The 23,253-nt window shown below is 52.6% G+C and overlaps 1 protein-coding gene across 2 annotated transcripts in view; it reads right to left on the bottom strand.

Annotated features, from left to right (window-relative positions):
• RUNX3 (RUNX family transcription factor 3) overlaps positions 1–22,214 on the bottom strand; it is a 60,432-nt gene extending 38,218 nt beyond the window's left edge. Inside the window, exon 1 of one of the 2 annotated variants that reach the window (XM_031464385.2) lies at positions 21,755–22,214. In XM_031464385.2, coding sequence (XP_031320245.2) covers positions 21,755–21,812 — 58 coding nt within the window. In that variant the 5' untranslated portion in view covers positions 21,813–22,214. The remainder of the gene's footprint in view (positions 1–21,754) is intronic. The other variant, XM_010989793.3, reaches the window with a different exon arrangement.
• Between the last annotated feature and the right edge of the window lie 1,039 nt (positions 22,215–23,253).

The raw sequence follows: 23,253 nt of genomic DNA, 5'->3' as shown, positions 1-23,253 counted from the left end.
GAGCTCTACTTTCAGATCTATGGAGAGCTCCTGGGTGGTAGGGGACCATGTGAATGCTGGGGATAGAACTAGGGCCAGTGGGTATTGAGCTCCACAAGAGGAGAAGGAGCATTGAGCACCAGCCAGAGACAGAATGAGAAATTCCTCTGGAGGTAGAGAGCTCCCTGTCATGGGAGGTATTCAAGTTGAGACCAGGATATTGTAGAGGGAATTCAAGTGTTGGATGGGGATAGAGGCTGGACCAGATGCCAGATGCCAAGATACTCCTTCCGCCCATGTCAACTTTAGTAGTTCAATAGCTCATATCCTCTATTGCTGCCTTTCAGTTTACTTTAAAGTTTTGCTCTTAAAAATGGAAGATGACATTGAAAGCAAAAAGCATGCAGACAAGCAAGATGATGGTTAATACAAAAATCAGAAGAGTGGTTCCCCCACCCTGCCATTGCAGGGGAAGGGAGAAGGAGGGATGTGGTTGGGGAGGGGACGCTGGTGGGAGCCCTAAGGTCCACTTAGTGGGGTTTTTTAAAAATGGGGTGGTGGGTATATGGATGTCTGTTTTATTATTATTATTTAAACAATATTTATATACATCCCTGTTACTATACTTCACAATAAAATGTTTTAGAAGAAAAGCAAAAGATAAAAAATAGAAAAAGTCCTCCCTCCCCCAAACCTCTGAAAAAAGAATGGACAAAAATGCTTAAATTTGCATAGAGTTGCAAAACTGCATCAAAGTTGGGGAGTGTTTATTCTTGGCCAAATCACTGTTTCAACCAAGTTGTCCTGTCTACCAGCTCACTCTCAGCTGAATCATCTGGTGGCCCTTGAAGCTATCCTCACCATGGCAACCCCCCATGTGGAGTGTTCCTGGGTACCCAGCCCTGCTGAACATGCTCCCTACCAGGCTCCTTAAGTCTTACCCACTGCCTTCCAGGTACCTGTCATTGGGCTCCTTTACAGGCAAGGGACTGAAGTTCATTGAGTAAGTCTCCTGAGCCCAGCTAGGAAGGGGCAGAGCTGGGATTTGAACCAAGATCTATTGATGCTAAAATTGTGCCCTGCTGAATGCAGCAGCCTTACCCCAGGGGCCAGGCCTCTCTTTATAATAACTAATGCTATCCACACTTTGCATGTATTATTTCATCTAGCCTTACAGCCTCCTTATGTGTTAGGTATCCTTATTATCACTTCCATTGTAACACTAGGAAAACTGAGTCACAGAAAGGTTAATTACTTGCCCCTGTTCACACCCCGGGCAAGTGTCAGGGCTGAGCTTTGAACCTAGGCAGCCTATGCTGCCCTGCCTGGCCCATGGGGAGCAGAGACACTGTGGAAGCAAGACCGTGCTGTGGCTGAGGGTCTGCAGACGACCCCCAGGGACGACCAAAGGCCAGCAGGGGTTGATGGCTGGGGTTGGAGGATGTACCAGGGAGATCTGCTCCCAGAGTAACACCCGCCCAATGCAATGAGTTGTCCCCCTTCATGGCCCTCTGGGAGGTGCTGAGGATGTGGGCAGAGCTGAGTAGAGGCTAGAGCAAGCTCATAAATCCCCACCTGGCATGTCTGGGCCACAGGCTCAGACACTGGGCATTCTTTGTCATTTGCTGTTGGTATGAGTTTGTCACTGGCAAGAATGCGGCGTTCACTACCTGTGCATCTCTGGGTCCCCGAGTGAGCTTCTGGAAGGGGATCATGGAATTGATCAGACCCTGGGCAGGGGCTGGGCCCTCTTACTGCCCTATCTCTGAACCTCAGTCAAGTCAGGGGTGGGCCTGATGGTCTGAAAGTCCTTGGCTCCCAGATGCCTGGCCCCATCCCAGGAGCACAAGGGAAAATGTTCCCAGTCCTATCCTTGGGGAGCCCTGCACTTGATGGGGGAATTGCTGGGATGGAAAGGAAAAGGAGAAATAAGCAAGGTTGGAGGAGGTGCTAGATTCATTCAGTCAACAAACATTTTTTGAGCACCTATTATGTGTCAGGGGTTATTTTAGGTGCTGGAGATACAGCAATGGACAAGATAGCTTTGATTCCAGCAGGGAAGGCAGGAGATAAACAAAGAGGCAAATAAATAAACAGGTCATAGAGAGTGGGTGGTCGCTAATTCCTTAGACGGAGGCATCAATGAAGGTCTCTCAGAGGAGGTGACATCTGAGCAGAGACCTGAGCGTTGAGAAGGACCCAGGTAGAGGAAGGGAGAGGGGAGCTGGTAGGAGGTTCCCTGCACGGCTGCAACCGGCTCCTCCCACCTGCTTTCTCCCCTCTCCTCTGCTCTGGGTGTGCCCACGATTTCTGAAACTTTTTCTCTGTTTTCTCGCTTTTTGCTTCTCCCACCATAGGCCTGAGAACCAGATGGGGTGAAATTAAGTAGCCTGACCTATAGCTGAGGAAACTGAGGCAAGAAGTGGGAGGGGCTTGTCCAGCACTACTTCGTGCCAGGAGGCCAGGACCAGACCCGGCATCGCCGCGGGTCCTCGGGCTGGCGCACCGTCCAGCACGTTCTTCAACCCCCAAGCCCAGGCAGGCGGCAGCCAACGTGGAGTCAGGCCCTGGGCACCGCTCCTCAGGGGTCACGGGGCTGGAAACGTGGGCTGCTGGGCAGGGCCCGGGAGGGGCAGCGCTGGGGGCCGGGCCGGGGTCCGGAGCGGAAGGCGCCCGGCCCTGATTGGAACAAGGTGGCGGCACCGGGAGCCCAGCCCGGCTGCATTGATCTTGCCCGGTGTTCCAGCCACCGGGCGGGGCTAGCGCCGGGCAGGCTGCCGGTTTTCCCAGGTGTGGGGACACCCTGGGGAAATGGCCTTTCATGTGGTTGTGGGGTAGGCATGCCACCCAGCACGTGGGGGAGGCCGGGGCGTCGGGAGCACGCTGGCAGTGTTGGGGTGGGCGGAGACTTGGAATCCCACCGTCAGCCAGCGTCAGGCTCCTGGGGGGGCCAGGCTCTGGTCTCCCAGAATGTCAGAATCTTTGTCATTGGGACTCACATTTCATGAGCACTCACTGTGTGCCAGGCACGGGCTGGGCACTTTATAGGGTTTAATTCCTTTCATCCTTACCTGGCCCCAGGAGGCTGGGGTCTATGATCACCCCCACTTAAGTGGTTATAGGCCAGGAAACTGAGGCTCAGCAGGGTTAAGCAACCTGCCTAAAGTCACACAGTTGAGACTCACAGCTGTTCGATGTTGGGAAGAACTTGAAGATCCTTGAGTCCAACTCCTTGAATCCCTTTTCCTTCTCATCTTCCAATACTTCTGAGGGGAGTTTGGCCTTTGATGTGAGGGGTGTCAGCTTAGCAGGACAGGATGGTACTGGGGGCAGGGCTGGGGGAAATTGAGGGACAGGAGTGGGAAGGAGTATCACTGATTCTCCTCTTCCTATCAGGCTTATGGGCTTCTGCACAACCATGCCCCCGCTTCCATCTCTCTGACCTCATCTGTTTCCACTCTCCCCGTCCCTCATCCTGGCCCTCAAACACACAATCATACCCCTACCGCAGTGCCTGTGTACATGCTGTTCCCTCTGCCTGGAAAGCCTTTACATTCAGTCTGCATGGCTCAACTCCCCACCTCAGTTAGGTCTCTTGACACCCCAGTGAGAGACCTTCTCTGAGCCCCAGTGGTAGGCAGAATAATGACCCCCAAAGATGCCCACATCCCAACCCCTGAAACCAAATGTGTCACCTCACATGGTAAAAGGGACTTTGCAGATATGATGAAGGTTAAGGACTTTGAGATGGGGAGATTAGCCTGGATGATCTGGTTGGGCCCGGTACATCACAAGGGTCCTTATAAGTGGAAGAGAGAGGCACAGAAGAAGACAGGAGATGTGATATGGAAAACTGATTGGAGAACCACAGGGTGGCAGCATGAGGAGGACTTGGCCTGATGTTGCTGGCTGTGAAGACAGAGAAAGGGGCCACTAACCAAGGAAAGCGAATGGCCTATAGAAGCTGGACAAGATGAGGAAATGGATTCTCCCGTAGCCTTCAGAAAGAAACACAGCTCTACCAACACCTTGATCTTAGTGAGACTCACATAGGACTTCTGGCCCCTAGATCTGTAAGACAGTACATGAGTGTTGTTTTAAGCCACTGCATTTGTGGTAATTTGTTACAGCAGCATCAGGTTACTAATACCCCCTTCTTCCCTGGTTTATACTTCTGCGGCACATTTGTTGTTGCCTAATAAATTACACCTTCAAGTATGAATTGTCTCTTTTCCTCCCAGAATGCCAACTCCAGGTATTTTTCATTTGGTTTCACTTTCCCAGTTAGAGTTGCCAGATTTAGCAAATAAAAATACAGAACACTCAGTTAAATTGAATTTCAGATAAACAACAAACACATTTTTAGTATACAGTTGTCCCAATGATTGCAATTATTCATTATTTATCTGAAGTTCAAATAATTTGAGTGTCCTGTATTTTGTATGGCAACTCTACTCCCAGTGCCTAAAAACGTGCTTGGGTTCCAACTAGGATCTCAGTAAATATCTGTTGAATGAGTGAAATAAATAAATGAGTGAATGAACATTAAATTCTAGCTAAAAATCCTTTTGGCTTCCAGAATGCCTACAGGATCAAGTATAAATAACAGCAAATAATAAAAGCAAACAACTCCACAGCCCTTCCTACAGATGAGGTGCTGTTCTGAGTCCACTACAATTGTCAATTTACTCAGTTCTTGCAGTAACCCAATGAGGTCATTAGCCCATTTCCCAGGTGAGGAAACTGAGGCCCAGAAGGCATGGTAACTTGCTCAGTCACACAGCCATGGAGTGGCAGAGCCAGACAGTTCAGGACACTTGAAGAACCTGGCTCAGCTTTATTTTCTGGTATAATTCCCCACACACAGTGGATCCTTTCCCTCGAATGGTTCATGGTGCCTCTGTGAGGGGTGGCTTCCTCCTTTTCCTGAGTGCAGAACTCCCATTCATACATCAAAGCCCTGTCCTGATCCTGCTTCACTGTGAGGCTGTCTCTGATGCTCCCATCAGAGGAGATGGACTTGGCCCCTCTCTCTTCACTACTCCGTGGCCCCTGTCTGAATGCACCGTGAAGACTTGCTGTTGTGTCCTTGGCTCCCCTAGACTGTGCCCTCCCTGAGTACAGAACTGAGTCGCTTTCAGCTCTTTGTCTGTGGAACTTAAGCTGAGCCTGGCTCTAGGGGGCTTTCCAGAAGCGTTTAAGGGCAAAGGAATGAATGAGTGAGCAGTGAATGAATGGGTGAGTGAATGAGTGAACATCTTTCTCATTCTGGGACTCAGTTTTAGAATCTGTGAAAGGGGAAGGTCAGTCTCTAATCCTTACCCACTCCCATCTCTTGAAACAAAACACATTTTTTCCTGATTATAAGAATAATACACATTCATTAAAGAAAAATTGGAAAGTAATAAAATTATGAAGAGGAAAATTAAAACCACTCATAATTCTGCCACCCAGAACAATTGTTAATATTTTGTCTTTTAGCCTTCTGGTATTCTTACTGTATATATAGATTTAATTTCTTCCCTCCCTCCCCTCTCCCTCCCTTCCATCATTCTTTTCTAATGGTGGGAACATAGAGTACATGTTTAGAACCTGCTTTTGAAACTCACTCACTAATATGTAGTGTGCATTGCCCTGTGTGATTAATCCTCTCCCTGACAACAGGTGACGTGACTGCACTGACCGAGCATGGTGGGGCTAAGAGTGTGAAGAGCCCCCCACCTCTGGCTGGACCACCATGGTGTTCCCTCGTGGTCAGCTCTTTGGGGTGTTTTTGGATTTCAGTTATGGAGACACTGCCGGGAACACCTTAGCCACGTCCCTGATTTTTCCCTTAGGACAAGTTCCAGGACTGGGAGCCCAGTGTGGACACTGTTGAGCTCTCGACACTGCCTGCCCACTGGTCTCCAGTCCCACTCTTACCATCAGCCTCAGCCTTCTGGGCTTGGAAGAAAACCAGGGGGATTATTTGACTTCCTCCGAAGAAAAGCCCCATCTATATCCAAGGCCTTACTCGTTCCATCCAGGCTGAAAATACCCATTTATTTAGCTATTTGTCCACATTACGGTCTAAGGCTCATTGTTTCCATCTCAGACACTTGGTTCCAACCAAAACAGCCTCAGAGATGACCACGATCACAACCTGATCCTGCTTCACTGTGGACCTGTGCATCTCAGTGTGTCCTCACAATCACCCTGGGAGGTAGGGATGGCTGTGTCCCATCTTATAGATGAGAACACTGAAGGTCTGAGAACTAAGTGCCTTGGCTGAGGTCACAGGGCAGGGAATCAGGGCATCTGGGGTCCACCCCAGTTTGTCCTGACTCGGTATAAAGCTGACTCTTCTGTACCTGTGTAGACCACTGTTTTCTGCCCTAGGGAGCTGGGAGCCTTGTAATCTGGGGAAGCAGAGACCTTTTCCCACTGCCCTGCTGCCTGCTACTTGATAGCGTACAGTTCCAGCATCCCCAGGAAGCAAGCACAGAGCTTTAGCTTAAAAGCCGGGCGACCAGATCCTGCCCCCGTCCTGACGCGTGTGTGCCCTGAGAGCACTGTGCCTCGCCCTCTCCATCTATAAAATGAGAGAGCAGGGATTCAGACAATGGTCTCCTGGGCTTGTGGCTGCCCTGAGCACAGCCGTGGTAATACTTAGCGCTGAGTCAAAGGGAGAGAGAACTCTGTCAGACAGGCCACGTCATCACAGGCAGCCAAGCCTGGTCCTTGGGGGGTTGGAGTGGGCAAGTCTCAGTCCCAGGCTGGGCTGGGAGGACCTGGTAGCCCCAGATGGAGCCTCCCCCAACCAGCTCTGGCAGATGGGAGGCTATTTTTTAACCCACCCCACAGGAAGAAGAGGCCAGAAATGAGTTCAGGGGGTTAACCCAGGTCCCTGGGGGCCCCTCCTATTTGCATCCTCTTTCCCCCACCAGCCAGGGAGCTGAATGGACTTCATCTGGAGCTGCCCGGAACCTTCCAGAGCTCCCAGCCAATCGGACTGTTGGAGCTGGAAGGTCCCCAAGTAGTTCCTATGTGATGGGCGGGGAAACCGAAGCCCAGAGAGGTTGGACCACGCCTGCCTTCCTCACCGCCCTCCCTCCTGTGTGCCTCCACCTCCTCTGCCTTCTCCTTCCGGGGGTGACCCAGGGCAGGTCTCTCCCATCTTGGCCTCAGTTTCCCCACTTGTCAGATGATGGGTCCGCTCCGGGCCATCTCTGAAGCGTCTCCCAGCTGGAAAACCTCCTTCTGAACTGGGTTTCCAGTGAGGCCTTACTGGGTTTCCAGTGAGGCCTTACTCATCTAGAAGCAGGTGTCTGGGGACCCTCAGGAAGAGGAAGAACTTCTTGGCCAGAGAAGCGGGGACCAGCCTGGGTAGGGGCAAAGCCGCTTCCCCTGTGGCCTCCCTCAGACCACACCACCAGGTGTCCCTTGGTCCCCACAGGCAGGGGTTCCTGAAAAGTCGAGTGTCTGTCACAGTGGGTGCGGCCTCTGACGTGTGTTTGCCTCTATGAGTGTATGTGTGTTCACACCCACATGGTGGGGGTGCGTCGAGCGTGGGGTTCGGGCCTGGGGGCCTCAGGTGGAGGCAGGACCAGACGTTGGTTGCTGTGCTGGGGCAGCTTGTGACAGAGGCCCCACTACACCCTCAGATCCTACCCAGAACCGCTTGGTTGGGGCTGGTCTAACCTGAAGGTGGGATGCACATGGGGAAGGGGTGCACGTGAGGGAGGGGTGCAGGGAGGGCAGGGGTGCATGCTGGGGAGGGCATGGGAGGCTGTCAGGGCCTTTGGGAGCTGGGACCCCAGTGAAGGCTTGAGGGGAGCTGACTCTGACTTGCCTCCTTTTTATTGTCTGCTTAAAACAATACTGTTAATAAACAACATTAATTGAGTCCCTCACATAACACACCCTGCCCCTGGGATACAAGTAATATACACACAATGAAAAAAACCTGGAAAATATAGAAAAACACTTAAAAAAATGTTGAGGCCTGAAATCTTAGTGCCAGAGTGAATACTGTGAGCATCGTTGAGGAGGAAGGGCTCTGTGGAACTTCTTAACACACAGTCATCTTATTTCTCAGGTCCTGAGCATTTCACAGAGGGCACACTTTAAATATTGCCTTAGGTAATTCTCTGTACTGTATTCTCCCCCTTGTGCAGGTGAGGAAACTGAGTGAAAGGGAGGGTAAATATTTCCCTCAGGGAGTAAGCGGCAGAGCTAAGATTTGAACCCAGGTCTGGCTAGTGTGAAACTGCAGATTCTTCCAGGGCCCAAGGCTCCGCTCCCCTGGGAGAACTGTTCGATTATTCATTCCTCCGGTGGTATTTGCTGAGCACCTCCTAGGAATCAGATCTAGCTCAGCACTGGGGACTTGGCCCTGAACAAGACAGACAAGGCCCTAATTGGAGCCCCCAGATGGCCACAAACAGCCCTAACCCTGACCACACCTTGATCCCTGTCCAGGTTGTCACTGACTGAGCTGTGGTCCTGCCTCCTCTGATCAGCAGGGGCCTCTATGAGCTTTTCGTTGGCCATGATGTGCCCAAAATCCAAGATCAGGTGCCTCCTCATCTGTCCATTGTCCCCTTGGGCGGGGAGGCCATCAGAAGCCCACCCACAACCCCAGGCCCACCACTCTGTGCCAAGCCTCCTTGGGGCAGGGGGCTGGGTGTAGGCCTGGGGCCTGCCCCATTAGAGGGGCAGAGAAGCCCAGCTCCTCTCTTGCCTTGGCCAAAGGGTGAGCCTCCATGCAGACCATGGGGCCACCCAGGAGTCTGAGCTGGAGCACACCCACTCAGCAGCTCCAGGTAGCCTTGCTGAGTTCAGGGCAGCCACTGATGAGGGGACTTCCATGTCCCCAAGCCTTTGAACGGGGTCTTTTCTTCCTGACAAGGCCCGGGATACCCCAGGAGACTTTAGGAGCTATCTCTCCCTCCTCTCACGTAGGAAAAAGCACCCCCGGTCTGATCTGGGCTCCCTCTCAACCTGCGCTGTATCTTTGGGGCCCCTTCAATGTTCCCCTCAGTCCTCAGGCAGGGCCAGTTACTTCATTTGTGGCACCCGGTGCAAAATGAAAATACAAGGCCCCTATTCAAAAAGCAGAAAAAAAGTCTTTTGCTTTCTTCCAGGCACTTCCTTGGACATGGAGATACTTGTAGGGTGAGTGCAACCCTCACAGACACCCAGGTCCCCACCCGAAAACTTACGTCTGAGTCATGTGCACCTGTCCTCCCCACTCATGCCCAGGGCCCACTCCCCGTGGTGAAGCAGGACAGAGCCCAAGCTCCAAGGCCCTGCACATGCTCCACTGTCCCATCGGACTTGGACTTCGCTTATAAAGCACCGGTCCAAAGATAAAGTTCTTAAGAATGGCAAAAGGCAACCGCAGAGCATTAAACCCAAGTGCAGGGGTCCCTTCCAAGCTTGGAGCCCTGCACCACCCCATGGGTTACAGCCTGTGAAGATGGACCTTTCTGAGGGAGGGACCCAGCTCAGACAGGAGGGCCAGTCACCCAACTTCCACCCCAGCAACAAAGCCCTTGACATGCAGGGGTGCAGAGGGAGCATGGGGTGTGTAGTTGAGCATGTGTACTCAAGAGCTGCCTTTTGTGCACTGGGCTGCGCCCATGGGGGACTCCGTGGTGGTGGTGAGCAGAGCTTGGGTTCGAACCCCACCTCCATAACCTATACACTGTGTGAACTTAGGCAAGTGGCTTTACTTCTCTGGGCCTCACTTTATTCCTCTGCAAAATAGGGAGAAAAACACCGAGTTTGTGGGGTTGTGAGAGTTAGTGCTGGTTCTATGAAGTGTCGAGCCCCGTACTGGCACACAGTCAATTTCAGAGATGACTCAGGGCAGAGGAGCATACCTGTGGCAAGCCAGGGGGTCCATGAACAGGGGCAAAGGCACGTCTGTGTGCCCCTCACCCCGCACAGGGGACCCAAGAGGAGAATTCCAGAGGACTTCTGCAGGATGCCCAGGCAGTAGGCTTTGGGCAGGTACTGGATTAAACGGAACCTGCACTAGATGGGAGGGACCCCTAAGAGAGCTAGGAGGCTCAGGGAGAGGATCCCAGAGGGAGAGGCCCCCACCAAAGTGCTTCTATGAGAAGGATGGCAGGGGCCCTGCCAAATGAGAAGGGAGCCCTTTGCTTGTGCCATGTGTGGACTTGGGCCAGCCACAGGATTTTGGCCTGGCTCCTTGAGTACTTTCTCAGCTCAACTTTGGCTCAGCTTCCCCTCTACCTCTCCCCCTGTTCCCATTGCTCCATGCCTCAGTTTCCCGAACTATGCACTGGTGAAGGAGAGGACCACCTTCTAATTAGACTGTGCACTGTGTTTTACAAACCGCCCCCTTCTTGGTCCTCAAATGATTACTGGCCCACTTCTTAGATGAGGAAACTAAAGCCCAGAAAAGGCAATAACTCAACTCAGCAAAAAAGTGACAGAGCTGATTCTGATTGGCCAGGCTTGTGGAAGTGCCCCCAGCTCTTCCCAGGAAGGAGGCCAGTGGAAACCAAGGGATGTTCCTTGATCTGGGAAAATTTTGATTAACTCTCAGCCACTGTGCTGTGGTGAGGTGCAAGGCCCTGGATGCAGGTCTCAATCTCATCGAGCGGCTGGATGATCTTGGGCAGGTGGTTTAACCTCTCTGGGCTTCTGTTTTCTCATCGATGAAACAGGCTTAATAATAGCATTTATTTTGTAGGCTAATGAGGATTAAATGAGTAAAGCTATGTGAAGCACTTAGTGCCTGGCATGTGGTAAGAGCTATGTAAGTGTTTACTGCTAATATGACTATTTAAGAGGTGATTCATGTATAACTGAAAAATTGTGCTCTACACTGAAATTTGACACAACATTGTAAACTGACTATAATTCAATAAAAAAGGTTAAAAAAATTAAAAATTAAAAAATCAGGTCCTATTGAAAAAAAGAGTTGAGTTATCATAATTGATATTTTCTAGACAAGAATGCATTTATTAGCTTCAATTTTGCACTTTTCCTTTTGTATTTAGGACTCAGCAAATTTTCCTTTCAAGTCTCACACAATTTCTTAAGTCCTTGGAAAGATAACTCTCTTCTCCCACGGCACTTGTAGCCACGGTGGATTTGACAGCTCTCTCCAAAGCAGCTTTTCCCAATGCGGGCTCTCAGCACATCAGCCCCTTGGAGAACCCAGTGTTCGTTAGCATATCAAAAGCTCTGAAAAGTCCTGCAACAAAACCCTCTAATGAACATTGTTTGATACACTCATTCTCAATCTTATCTGGTCACAGAGTCCCCTGCCTTTCTGCTCAACACCTGATGACATCTGCTGAACACACGCTGGGAGATGTCCTCCTCATTTCCTGGTTTCTAGGAATGGGCAGACAGGAGTGAGAGCTGTGAGCAGATACCTCACAGAGATGAGAGTTTCCACCTCTACAGAAAACACCTCCAGTAACTCGCTTCCACAGCTCAGCTGGTCCCCTCCATTCTCATAGCCATTGTCTGATTTCAGTCCCCACAGCATCCCGGGGAGGTCAGTAGCATCAATATCCCCATCTTACAGATGAGGAAATTGAGGTTCACAGAGGTTCAGTGGCCACACAGCCAGTAAGAGGCAGATACGGGAGGCAAACCCACAGCTTCTGATTCTAAACCCCAGTCTTTCTCCTGAACATTGATAGCAAAAATAAAAATAGATCTCATTCTGCCCAGATCAGTCTTCCTTGGTGACATGCTTTTAAAAATCTAAAGTTTTGTTTTCCCTATAGCATTGAATACATTACTTAAAATCTTTCATAGCTTTCTTCTGCTTACAAAAGCAATCTGTGACTATTGTGTATAAGATTTTTCAAACATTTTGATTTGGAAAATGAAAAACTCCATACTCTCACCTCAAGAGATAACCTGGGCTCACAGTCGGGCATACACTCTTCTAGAGCTGGATGGTCCAACAAGGTAGCCATTAGCCACATGTGGCTATTTAAATTAAAATAATTAAAATAAAATATTACAAATTCAGTCCCTCAGTCGCACTAGTTGTGGACCTGGCAGGTGCATTTTAAGTGCTCAATATTCACATGCAGTGAGAGGCTACAGTATCAGGCAGTGCAGACAACATTTTCATCATCAGAGTCCGACTGGACTGCATTGCTCTAGACTTTTCCACGACATATCCTGACATAGATGCATAACGATGATTAACATTGTCAGTGAGGTTACTGGGTATGTCATAAGTCTCTGTGCGGCCTCACCCATAGAGGGAAGAGACCTTCTAGAGGAAAAAACCAGACTCAGGGAAAAAAGTCTAGCAGGAAATACACTAAATGATAGCAGTTTTCTCTGGGTCTTGAGATTACAGAATTTATTTTTAAATTTCCTAGGTCCTTCAGGTGAGCTACAACCTAAAACACAGGTGGGGTGGGGATGCTGGGCGGATTCATGTTTTCCTTCATGTTCTTGCTGGTTCTAAAAGCTTCAAAGTATGTTCCCACCCAAGACTTCATTTATTATTACTATTTTTTAAACTGTGGGCTCATGAAGAATGGAGGCCTGCACAAGTCAAAGGAATGAAGCCCAGAAGAATGAAAGGCAGACAGAAGTTTATTTTCAGGCCCAGGGCCCCTCCAGCCTTGGGCTGTTCTAGGCAGGGCCGACTTCACTGGCGCGAAGGCCACACAGTCACAAAGGTCCCTTGCTTAGAAGAGCTGAACATTGGGTTTCATGTTCTACGGTTGCCTTCCTGAAATTCGTAATGACTTTTGAACAAGGGGCTGTGCATTTTCCTTTTGCACTGTGCCCTGCAAATTGTGTTGACAGCACTCGTCCTGGGATTCTCCCTGGGTCTTGTTTTGACGGCTCTGAACCGTCAACTTGTCCTCATCAGACCACAGACATGCCGATCCATGGCGCACTCTACGTGCCTGAGAACAAGTTTGCTTTGGTTGCTCCGATGTGTGTCTAGAGAGTGATAAAAATAGGGCTCGCGGGCGCGTGCGGGAGGGCCCCTGTGGTCTCTGTTCACACACTTATATGAGCTCAAGGCGCACGTCTACATTGGCCTATTTCAGAGAGCGGCCCAGTGCATCACAGGATGCTCTGCCCTATATCACTGCCCAGCTCGATCCTGCCTGGACCCCTACTGCCTTGAGGCCATGCCCAAACTCTAGGCCCGGCCCACCTGCTTTCCAGCCTCTTCTCCCTCAACATCGCCATAAGACCCACAAGCCCTTCCATCTCTAAGAAGTCTTCCCTACATGGTCCTTCTTCCCTACCTTTGCCCATGCCATTAATTCTGCCTGGACCACCAATGTTCCTTCCTGCCCAAATCTACCTATCTCAGATTCTACCCCTTTTAGGAAGCCTTCTGGAAGTTTTTGAGAAGAGTCTGAAGGTACTCTGGTTGCACAGGGGAGAGTATGAGTCATCTGGACTGGAGGAATCAGGGAAGGCCCCATGGAGGTGGTGAGCCTGGACCTTAAGAGATGTCTGCCAGGTAGAAAGAAGAGTTTTGTTGGGCTGGCTTTGATATCAGACAGATTCTGCCATGAATTTGGGCTTCGCCAGTTACAAGCTATATGACCTTGGTTACTTTCCTCAGCTGAACCTCAGTTTTCCCAACTGTAAAATGGGGATAATATCGATAACACCTACTACATGGATTAGAGATGAATTAATTAACTGAAATGAGATACGTTCACAAAGGAACTACCACAGTGCCTGACACACAGAAGGTCATCCACAAATGTGGTTCCCTTCTCCCTTCCTCAGTGTCTTCCTCCTCTGAAATATTAGTTTTGGCACATCACCCATCACTCTGCATCTGTTTGTTTATTCATGTCTGCAGTGGAGGTGGTGATGTCCAGGACACAGAGCTGTGATGGGTGCAGTAATGGGTGCATTTACATAAGTTCTAGAAGGCTGAGATTCTACATCAATAGAAAGGGCATAAGCCTCTCAGCTAACCTCTCTCCCTGGGGCATTTTCCTGACGCCAGTTCTTCCCACACATCACTAGGATTTCGGCTCCAGGAGGGCAGGCACCTCTGTTTTGTTCGTTCCTGAATCCTCAGTACCCAGAACAGTGTTTGGCCTGCAGCTGATGCTCAGTAAACGTCCATTGAATGATCAGCAGCACCAGCTGGCCCACATCACATCCCAAATCCTGGGCACTGGGAATGGGAGAACCCAGGGAAACCCTCCCTGTGCAGGGAAACTGTCTTCAGATTGGGACCACAATGCAGGCCACAGGCATTTCCCAAGCACCTGCTATATTCACGGCTCTGCCCAGCCCAGGCAGACCCTTGCTCCACAGCCAGAGAGGGAGGGCTGCGGAGGAGGGTGACAGACACGGCAACTTGGGAAGAGGCAGAAAGATGAAGGGTGGCCATTGGCGCCTTGGCTGGGTGGGAGCAGACCAGCCCCATGCTGCAGCCCCGGCTGACGGGAGGCCCAGCTCACCTGCTCCTGGGAGAGTGGGCCTGCCTCTTCCTCTCTCTTGTTTTTTTTTTTTTTTAAAGAGTGCTCCCGCTAATCTACGAGTAATACATGTTCAGTGTTTAAAAGTTTGGAAAACCTACAATCACCAAGAGAACTAGAAATAAAGGCTCCCCACCATCATTGCATCATGTAGCAGCAACTGCAACATTTTCATTTTCCTCCCAGTCTTTTCTCTAAGGTGGTCTCGTTCCCACAGATGCCCCTCCAGCCCCTGGGAAGGGATGTGACTGCTCTGTAGGGGAGAACCAGGCTCACACCACGAGCCCCCACCACCCCGAACATGGGGCTCCTTACCCCAACCATCCTGGCCCTGAGGTGTCACCCAGTGACACAAGGGAGCCCAGAGATGCGGGCAGGCCTTCAGCAGGGCTTCCTCCATGCGTGGGGGGCGAGGGCAGATGTCAGGTTCACTGAGGAAGGACGGAAGGCGGAAGGGAAGCCCTCAGGGTGGGGGCACTTCTTGAGTGTTGGTCTTTAGCCACTGGGCACTCGGGTGAGTTGCGGCTGGGGCAGGGCGTGACCAAAATGAATCTCTCCTCTCCTCCCCCTCCCCTTTCCTTTCACCTCCTTTCATTTGAGTGCCCCAAGTTTTCCTTCCTGTAACACCTTCTGCTTGCTCGAACCCCAGTCGCTAGTCTCCTCTTAACAAAGATGAGCAGACAGTGGACTCACTGACACTGAAGTGTGCATGACAAGAGGGACACTTGTTCTGAAAAATCCCAGCTGGACAACACTTGACCCCCAAGGGGCAGAGTGCTGCAACGGAATTTCAGGCTCCGTGTCATACAATGAAGGATGTTCTGGGGGGCTGACTTCAGTCACCCCTACGAATCATAAGTTATAGGCATCTGCCCTGTCCGCCCACACGTAAGTCTGAACCTTTTGCCAAAAACACTTTTCCCAGACGCAAAAGAAAACCCCAAAGAGGAACCTAAACCTTCACAAGGCTGTGCCGATTGGACGTGAGAGCTTGGGCTCCCATCAGCAAGCACTTCAAAGAATGAGCCAGACAGCAAAGGGGGAAGTGAAGGGAGAAGCTGGAACCCTCTCGGGGGTCAGTGTTGGTCCTTTCACCCTCCCTCTCCTCCATCCACTCAGCAAGAAGCGCCGAACCTCACCTGCTCCCAGGAGCACCATTCTGGACAGGAGGGGGGTTGGGGTGGGTGAGGGTGGGGGCAGGGCACTCCTGAGGCCTGGAGGGGAGAAGGGGGGACCTGGGAAGGCTCCCCAGAAGAGGCGGCCATTAGGCTGGGCCTTGAGAGGAGAGAGGTGGGTTTATTACCTGCCCCATCCTGTTCAGAGTCAGACTTTTGTCCAGGAGGAGCGAGAACATGAAATAGTAATAATTTCCAGCATTTATGGAGGCCTTGCCTCTGCACCAAGCCTTGTATTAAGCACATAATACACATGATCTCAGCCAACAAATCTTGAAGCAGCTACTGTGTTTTCTCCCCCATTTTATGGATGAGAAAACTGAGCTCAGAGAGGTGAGGCACTTTATCTGAGGCCACACGGTGAGGAAGTGGCAGGGCCTGGCTGCAGCCTGGGCTCATAACTGCATTTCATGTTGCCTCTTTCCCAGAGAGCACCCTCTTCTCCATCCCCAATTCTGGGAGCCATTGACAAGGAGTCTGGAAGTCCCTTTACAGTCTCTGCTACGCATACCTCTGCAACACAAGGGGGTCAGTGTTGGAGATGGAGCAGTGGGGTGAGATGTGTGAACATCTGCCAAGTGGCAAGAGGCAGAGCCGAGGGGCTGGAGGAGGTGGTTGTGCTGAGTGAGCGCTCACTACAGACCATGCGTGGCTCGCGGGGCTTCAGGGCAGGGCCACGTTGTCTCTTGCAACCACTGAAGCTCCGTCTTACACAGGAGGAAACAGACTCAAAGAGGTGAACTAACATGTTAGGTCCCCCGGCTACTGAACAGCTTAAACCTGGTCTGACTCCTAAACCATGCACGAGGGTGATGGCTGGTCCCCGGGTAGCTGAGAGAAGTCAGTGTTCCTGCTGCGAAATTCAGCCTCACACAAGACCACACACCTCTTTGGACCTCAGTTTCCCCATCTATAAAACAAGGCAGAGGCACTCTCTACCGGCCAGCTCCAACATTGTCCTGAATTCACTCACTGTTCCTGCTCCTTGTGGTGTCCCATGGCAGGACCAGGTCTCTCTCTGGCCCGTTTTCCTAACCCTGCTGTGTCCTGGGGCCTCCTGCAGGAGGTGCTGGTTCAAGGCAGGTGCTAGTGGGCCCGGGTTCCAAACCACCTGAGAGGTAAAGCCCTCCTTTCCTCCCTTCCTCCTCCCTTTCACTTCCTCCATGGAAGGCAGGCTGCTCAGCGCTAAGGTGGGAATGAGTGGCTGAGTCCCACGGCTGCCCGGGTTCTGGAAGATCCAGGCGGCCAGGGCTCCCTGGTGGCTGCAGGTGGTCCTGGGGAAGACTCCTGGCAGAGAGTGAGTATGAGTGCAGTCTTGAAGTTTGGGTGAGACTCCCCAGCTGCCAGTGGGGCACACTCTGCGTGGGGGATTTGAGGAAGGGTCTGTAGACAAGGCATCCCCAGGAGATGGGAGTCAGGGCTTGTGTTACAGCTGCCCCCCTGAACCCTGAGCCCAGGCCTCTGTCTCCCCACCCATGGAGGAGTCTAGACTGGCTCAGAGGTGAGGCTGGGGTCAGGGCATGCTGCTGCCTCCCTGCCCTCTGGAAGAGCCTTCTGGAAGTTCGGGTTTTTAGGCCCTGTTGCTCAGGGGCATCCGACTCCTGGCCGCCCCCCTCCTGGACACTCCCCCACCCCCTCAGGTGGCCTAGCAAGCTCAGCTTTGATGCAGCCACCTCAAGGCTGAGGTGTCAATGGGCTCTCTATGTGACCAGTGGGGCTGCTGGGGGCCGCCGGCCGCCGTAGTGGGCGCGGGTGAGGCCTGGACACACAGTCCCACTGTGTGGGGCCAGCTCATGCCCGCCCAGACCCTGTGGCTGAGGGGGACTCCCAGGAATGCCCTTCCAGCCCCGGGGGCACTTTGGACAGGCAGGGTGGTCTGAGGAGACGGGTGTGTGCAGGGCGGCCTCAGGAGCCGCCGTCAAAGGGGCCCCGCAGAGGTGGCGCCAGGCAAGCGCCATGGTGGGTGTGGGACGGCTGGTGGTCAGTCCCTTCATCTCCTGGGGTTGTGGGGGAGGGGAGGCCATCAAGGGTGTCCTGCTCAGGGTGACCCACCATCCTGGGGTGCCTGGGACTCGGGAGAGTCCCCGATGTTCGGCCACTGCCCAGAGCTGAGCAAAGAACGCAGTGAGTGACCTCTCTGGTCAGGGCAGCTCCCTCCCTGTCCAGTGAGCTCTGAGTCAGACCATCCCAGCGAGACCTGCCCAGGGCCATCTGGTTCACCCTCTGCCTCCACACAGACGTGCCTCTTGCCTGAGAGGCCGTTTCCCATTTCTCCCAGGTGTCCTCAGGGGAGCAGCTACCGGCAACTACCCCCCCTCCACGGCTGAGAGAGCTCCGGCCAGACGGTCCTGTCCTGGTCCCCCTCTGGCAGCTCACCCTGCACCGTGCCCTCCAGCCCTCCCAGGAGGCGCCCTGCGTTGTCTCATCCTTTCTTGCCTCCACACGTTGGCCCATGTCCTTTCCCCATGTGTCACCTCCTCACCCTGCAAGACCCAGCACCAGCATCACTTTTCCAGGGAACTGTCCTTTCAACCCCCCAGGTGATCTTCCAGCCCCTGGTTCCCTGATGAACTTTTATCATACCTCAGTGCAATTTTTGGTTGACTCATCTCTTTCTACACCAGACCGTGACCTCTTTGAGGGTAGAGACCCTGACCTAGTCACCCTTGTACCTGAGCTCCAGGCTTATGGTAATTTTTAAAAATGAGCACATTTATTGAGCACTTACTCTGTGCCCGGCACCCTGCTCACTTAATTCCCTCCAAAGCCCCGTGAGGTTAGTGTAATCATCATTCCCATTTTACAGATGGGGGAGCAGAGGTACAGAGAGGTAAAGGAACTTGCTCCGGGCTACACAGTTAGTGAAAGGCAGAGTCAGGACCTGAGCCCAGACAGTCTGATGCCAGAGCCCCAGCTGGAGCCTCAGAACTCTGCTCCTTGATAAGCTTTTGTGGAATTACTGAATAAAGAAAAACCTCTCTCTCCCGGGGGCCTCCTGATTCCTGCCTGTGGCAATTTAGGCCCATTTCCTCTGGTTCCCTCCCTCCTCAGTGTCCTGGGGAGAGTGATTTTCCTGTGGGGGTGCTGTGAGGGGGACCTGCTGCAAGCGGGACGTCCTGGGGGATACAGAGAAGGACCTAATGCAGCAGGTCCAGAATAAAGGTGCCGGCCCTCGGTGGAGCTGTGGACGGGCCCTCGGGCATCCTCAAGGCCATCACCCATATTTGTGGGGAAACCAAGGCCTAGAGACAGGAAGGGACTTGCCCATAGTCACGCAGTGTGTCATTAGGCCTCAGCTTCCCCGTTTGCCAGAGAGGACTCATATCCCTTCTCCTGCCTGGGAGAATCCCAAGAGAGGAGAGGAGGGGAGGTGGAGAATTGCTCAGGGCCCGGGGCACCCCAGTATCTCCCTTCGCCTTCTCACACCTCCATCTCAGTGCCTGGAATTCTGCCATCAGTCTGCCAGCTCTTTGGATTAAACATTATCCTCTTTTTGCTCCTCCCCACCCTCTACTTTACGTGAAAATCAAATGTCTCTCCACCCTCTTCCCAAACCTCTTTGTCCTAGGGAACTGAGAGGCATTCTGGAATCTGGAATCCAACTTAAAAAGCTCTCTAGGGGCAGTCATGTCTTGAGACCCGTGAACTTGGTGGGGAAACACATGACATCTTTCCTTTCACTGATCTCTAACAAATTTCCACAGTGATTTTGTCACCAAAGGAAATCACAAATACTTTTCAGTCCCACCAGGGCCATCACAGTTTCTCTTAAAATACTGTGCCTGCTCATCACAGCTGCGTGACTCCGTAACTGTCTCTGCTGTGATTATCTTTTCACTCTGTTACTGCAAAGGCACGTGGTCACGATGTCACAAAATTGCTTTTTTATAGTTTGATAGCTCTCTTTCCATAGATTTAGGTTTTTTCATAGTACTTTGTATTTTGTTTTATGCATTTGAAAATGCAATTCTTGGCTTCTTGAAACTCCAGAAAGGTCCGTGGCTCAGAGCAGGTTAAGGACCCTGCATGGGCAGCAGGTAGCTGAGCCCTGCAGGACCCAGGGGTCAGATCTCTTTGGGGGAGAATTGGCAGCTGAGTCCTGTGAGCCCCAGAGACAGAATTTGGGAGACAGATGCCCTGAAGGGAGCAGAACATGGGGAATAGAAGTGGGCTGGAGAGACGGGGCCAGACAGTGCGGACAGAACATGGAACTGCAGGGAAAGCCTCAGACCCCAGACCAGGAGGCCTCCCCATACCCCAGCGTACAAGGCACATCTGCACCCCTGTCCTCCAGGAAGCAGCTGGCTCTGCCCAGCAGCCTCCTGTTTCTGTGCACATCCTGGGCCCAAAGCCACCAGCTCTCCTTTCCCTCCCCTCCCTGCCACCTTCCACCATTTCTCAGGCCCCGTGGACTCAGAAACCCATCCTAGGTGGGTGGCCCATTAGTCCGGTCTCCCGAAATTCCTTTGTTTTGAACTCGACATTTCTCCTTCTTGCTCGTGGAAGGAGAAATACAGATTACAGAGACCCAGCAAATGGTTTTTATAAACTCTTATTTTCTTGCCACAGAACTGCCTTTAATTAGCTCCGAGGACTACAAAGGAAACAGCGTTATAATAAGAGCAGCTTGAAGGAAGGAGCCCACGGCTCTTGGATCCCAGACCTGGGGCTGCTGCTGGTTACCAGCCACAGTCAGGTCTGATGGGAGTGTCCCTGCCACGGGGACAGCAGGCCCCCCTCCCCAACTCAGTCCCCATCTGCAGCCACATAGCCAGCCTCAGCTTCTCTCCCGGGAGGAGGAAAAGGTCCAGATGTCAGATAAGCCCTTGCAGAAACCTTTGGACAATAAGCACCCAAGTGTGCCTCAGTCCCTGCCCAGAGCCGGCTCTGAGTCACTCTTTTAGCCAGCAGTGGGACAGGCGGATGGGCAGAAGGGCAGATGGACAGTCAGACCGACGTCTGTGTCTCGGCTGACCACCTCAGCTGAGAAAAGGCAACAACAGCCGTCCAAACCCTGGTGTTCTGGATGCCACTCTCTCCCCCTGTTCTGGAGGAGAACTCATCCCCGTGTCTAACCCAGAGACACTACCCTCATACAGAGTCCACTCCCAGTCTCAGGTAATCAGAATGTCACAGCCAGAGGGACTGCCATCTGAGGCACAGAGAAGTTAAGTAACTTATCTATGGCCACTCAGCATGGTAGCCACTGAGCTGGGACTCAGACTCAGGGCCTCTTGACCCCCAATTTTGGGTGCCGCAGCCCCACCTGGGCTCCCTCTGGCAGGGAGGAAGGCATCAGGGGGTTGTCTGAGGCCCAGGCACAGCACCTTACAGGCCAGACAGAGGCAGAAAAAGTCTCCCCTTGAGTTCCAGGCTCAATCAGAGGCTCCAAGTGGGGTGTCCTGGAAACTTATCCTTTTTGAGGGACACAACCCAGACCTCTGGGTCCCTCTAGGCCATGAATACAGGCAGAAGCCCCCCAGAAGCACTTATTTCTCCCCTGTGACTAAGTCCACGAACCTTCCCGAGGCCCACCCCACCAAGCTGATCCAGTTTCAGGGCAACCCAGAGCTGTGCAAGTTCCCAGCAAAAGCCTGCAGCCTCCTCCTCCTTCTGCTTCTCTCACCCCAGGGGTTACTCGGGAGATGCAAGGTGGGAGAAGGTCTCTGGATTCCAAGGTGTCGCTTTACCCCCTGCCTGCTCCACAGCTCTGGCCAGAAGCCAGCCAGGTGTCTGGTGTCTGAGTGTCTGAGCTCAGGTGGAAGGTCTGAGCTCTCCAGGTGGGCCAGGGGCTAGGGCTGCAGAGCCCCATGGGTGAGGCAGGAAGCCTTGGGACACCCCTGTGTCCTCCCCACCCCATGACCCTCCAAGGTCTGGCCTCTGAGGTCTTGAGGTCTCGTGGTAGCCATTGCCCCCACCACCAACAGTCCCCACCAGGTGGGGAGCAAAGTCCCACAAAGATGTTCTACTCCAGGAGACCACGGTGGCTACCAAGCCCTCTTCCCACCTTGGGCTTTCAGAAGCCAGCGGATTAAAGTAGACAGCCCAGGCGCTTGAAGGCTGCCAGGGCAGGCAGCGGAGGGACACAGTCCGGGGCTTGGCCACAGCTCCCCACCCGAAAGGGCGATCGTTACTCACCGCGAATGAAGGTCGGAGAGTAGGTCGGGAAGGAATCGAAGATGCTGTTGGATGCCATGCCCCGCTCGGAGGAAGGCGAGGTTCCAGCCCTTCAGGGGCTTGGGTTGGGATGGACTTGGTTGGCCGCTGTTTTATTTTTTCCTAGCTACTTTCGAAAATAAAAGGGTGGTGGTGGTGGTGTTGCTTTTTGTGTTTTGTTTTGTTTTGTTTCGTCTCTTTTCCCCCCCTACTGCTGTGAAAAAGAAAAAGGAAAGAACGCAAGCGTGTGTGTATGTGTGTGTGTGTGTGTGTGTGTGTGTGAGCGAGAGAGAAAAAAAATCCCCAAGGAAAGTAAGTTTCTGTTTGTACCCAAGAATTTGGATTCCCGGTCCCACAGGAATGTCTTGCCACAAATTTTCAACAGAAGCGTATGCAGAGTGTATCATTAGATGGCGGGAAGGGGCCTTCAGCAGCCAAGGCAGGAGTCGCAGGGCAGTGAGAGCAAAGCCAGCCCAGCATCAAGCACCACGGAATGAATGAATGAGGCTCACCCCCTGCAGAGCCCAGCTCAGTGGGTGCGAGGGCGGCCCGGGGGTGGGAGGACCGGGAGCCAACCAGCTCCGGCGCAGGGCCCCGGAGGCAGCCGAGGGCCTGGCCTTGTGGTTCTGTGGTTGAGGGACCAGGCCTTCACAGTGTCAACCCAACCTCAGCTCACAGGATGCAAGAAGCCAGCTCGCGGCCTTGGCCCATTGGCTGGGTGGTGGTCACCTGGGTCGTGATGTCACAGCCTCTTAGAAGATCTTGTGGTTGCCTCTCTCTCTTTTTAGAAAAAAAAAAAAAAGAAAGAAAGAAAGAAAGAGAGAGAGAGAAAAAAAGGGATGGCTTTTATTTGTTGGGCTAGCCTCAGCACGCGGCCCAGAAGCAGAACCGAAAGTGGTAGGAGAGGGAGCGGCTGGGCCGGTGGTTTGGATCCTGTGGGAGACTCCTTTTTAATCAAGTCCAGTATCGGCCCGGGCAGCCCGGAGCCCCGCAGGGCCTGCACTGGGTGCTGGGACCCCAGATCGCCTCCAAGCCCCCCGCCCCAGGCTGCGTGCAGCTGACACCCTGCTATTGTCCACCACCCCTGCAGCTGGGAAAGGCGTCCACATGTGTGGCTGGGTGGCACTGCAGGGCAATTTTATGGGAGCTGGGATTAGGTACAAAGGGAAACACGTGAAGGGGCGTCACCAGCACTCACGCTGAGGCCTGTCTGCCGAGAAAGGCTTTCCTCAGGAAAGCGGGTGCATGGCCTTGCCAGGGGCCCTATGCAGAGCTCAGGTCTGAGGCCCACGCTTGTCACTCGAGGCCCTTTGCTCATTTTGCCCACCTGTGCACCCCTTTGGGGTTCTCTGTTCCAGCCTCACGTGCCTGGGCTTTCCTGCCTCCCCGCCTTTGCTCTCGGTGTCCTCCCCTGGCTCCTTTGGGCCCGTTGTCAGCCCTCTTTTTGAATCCTTCAATTCCCAGACAGATGCAAAAGCAGA

The sequence above is a fragment of the Camelus dromedarius genome, chromosome 14, assembly GCF_036321535.1.
Source record: "Camelus dromedarius isolate mCamDro1 chromosome 14, mCamDro1.pat, whole genome shotgun sequence".
NCBI classification, from domain to species: Eukaryota; Metazoa; Chordata; class Mammalia; order Artiodactyla; family Camelidae; genus Camelus; species Camelus dromedarius.
Note: the sequence above shows the minus strand (reverse complement) of the source record. Positions and strands in the feature narration are given on the sequence as shown.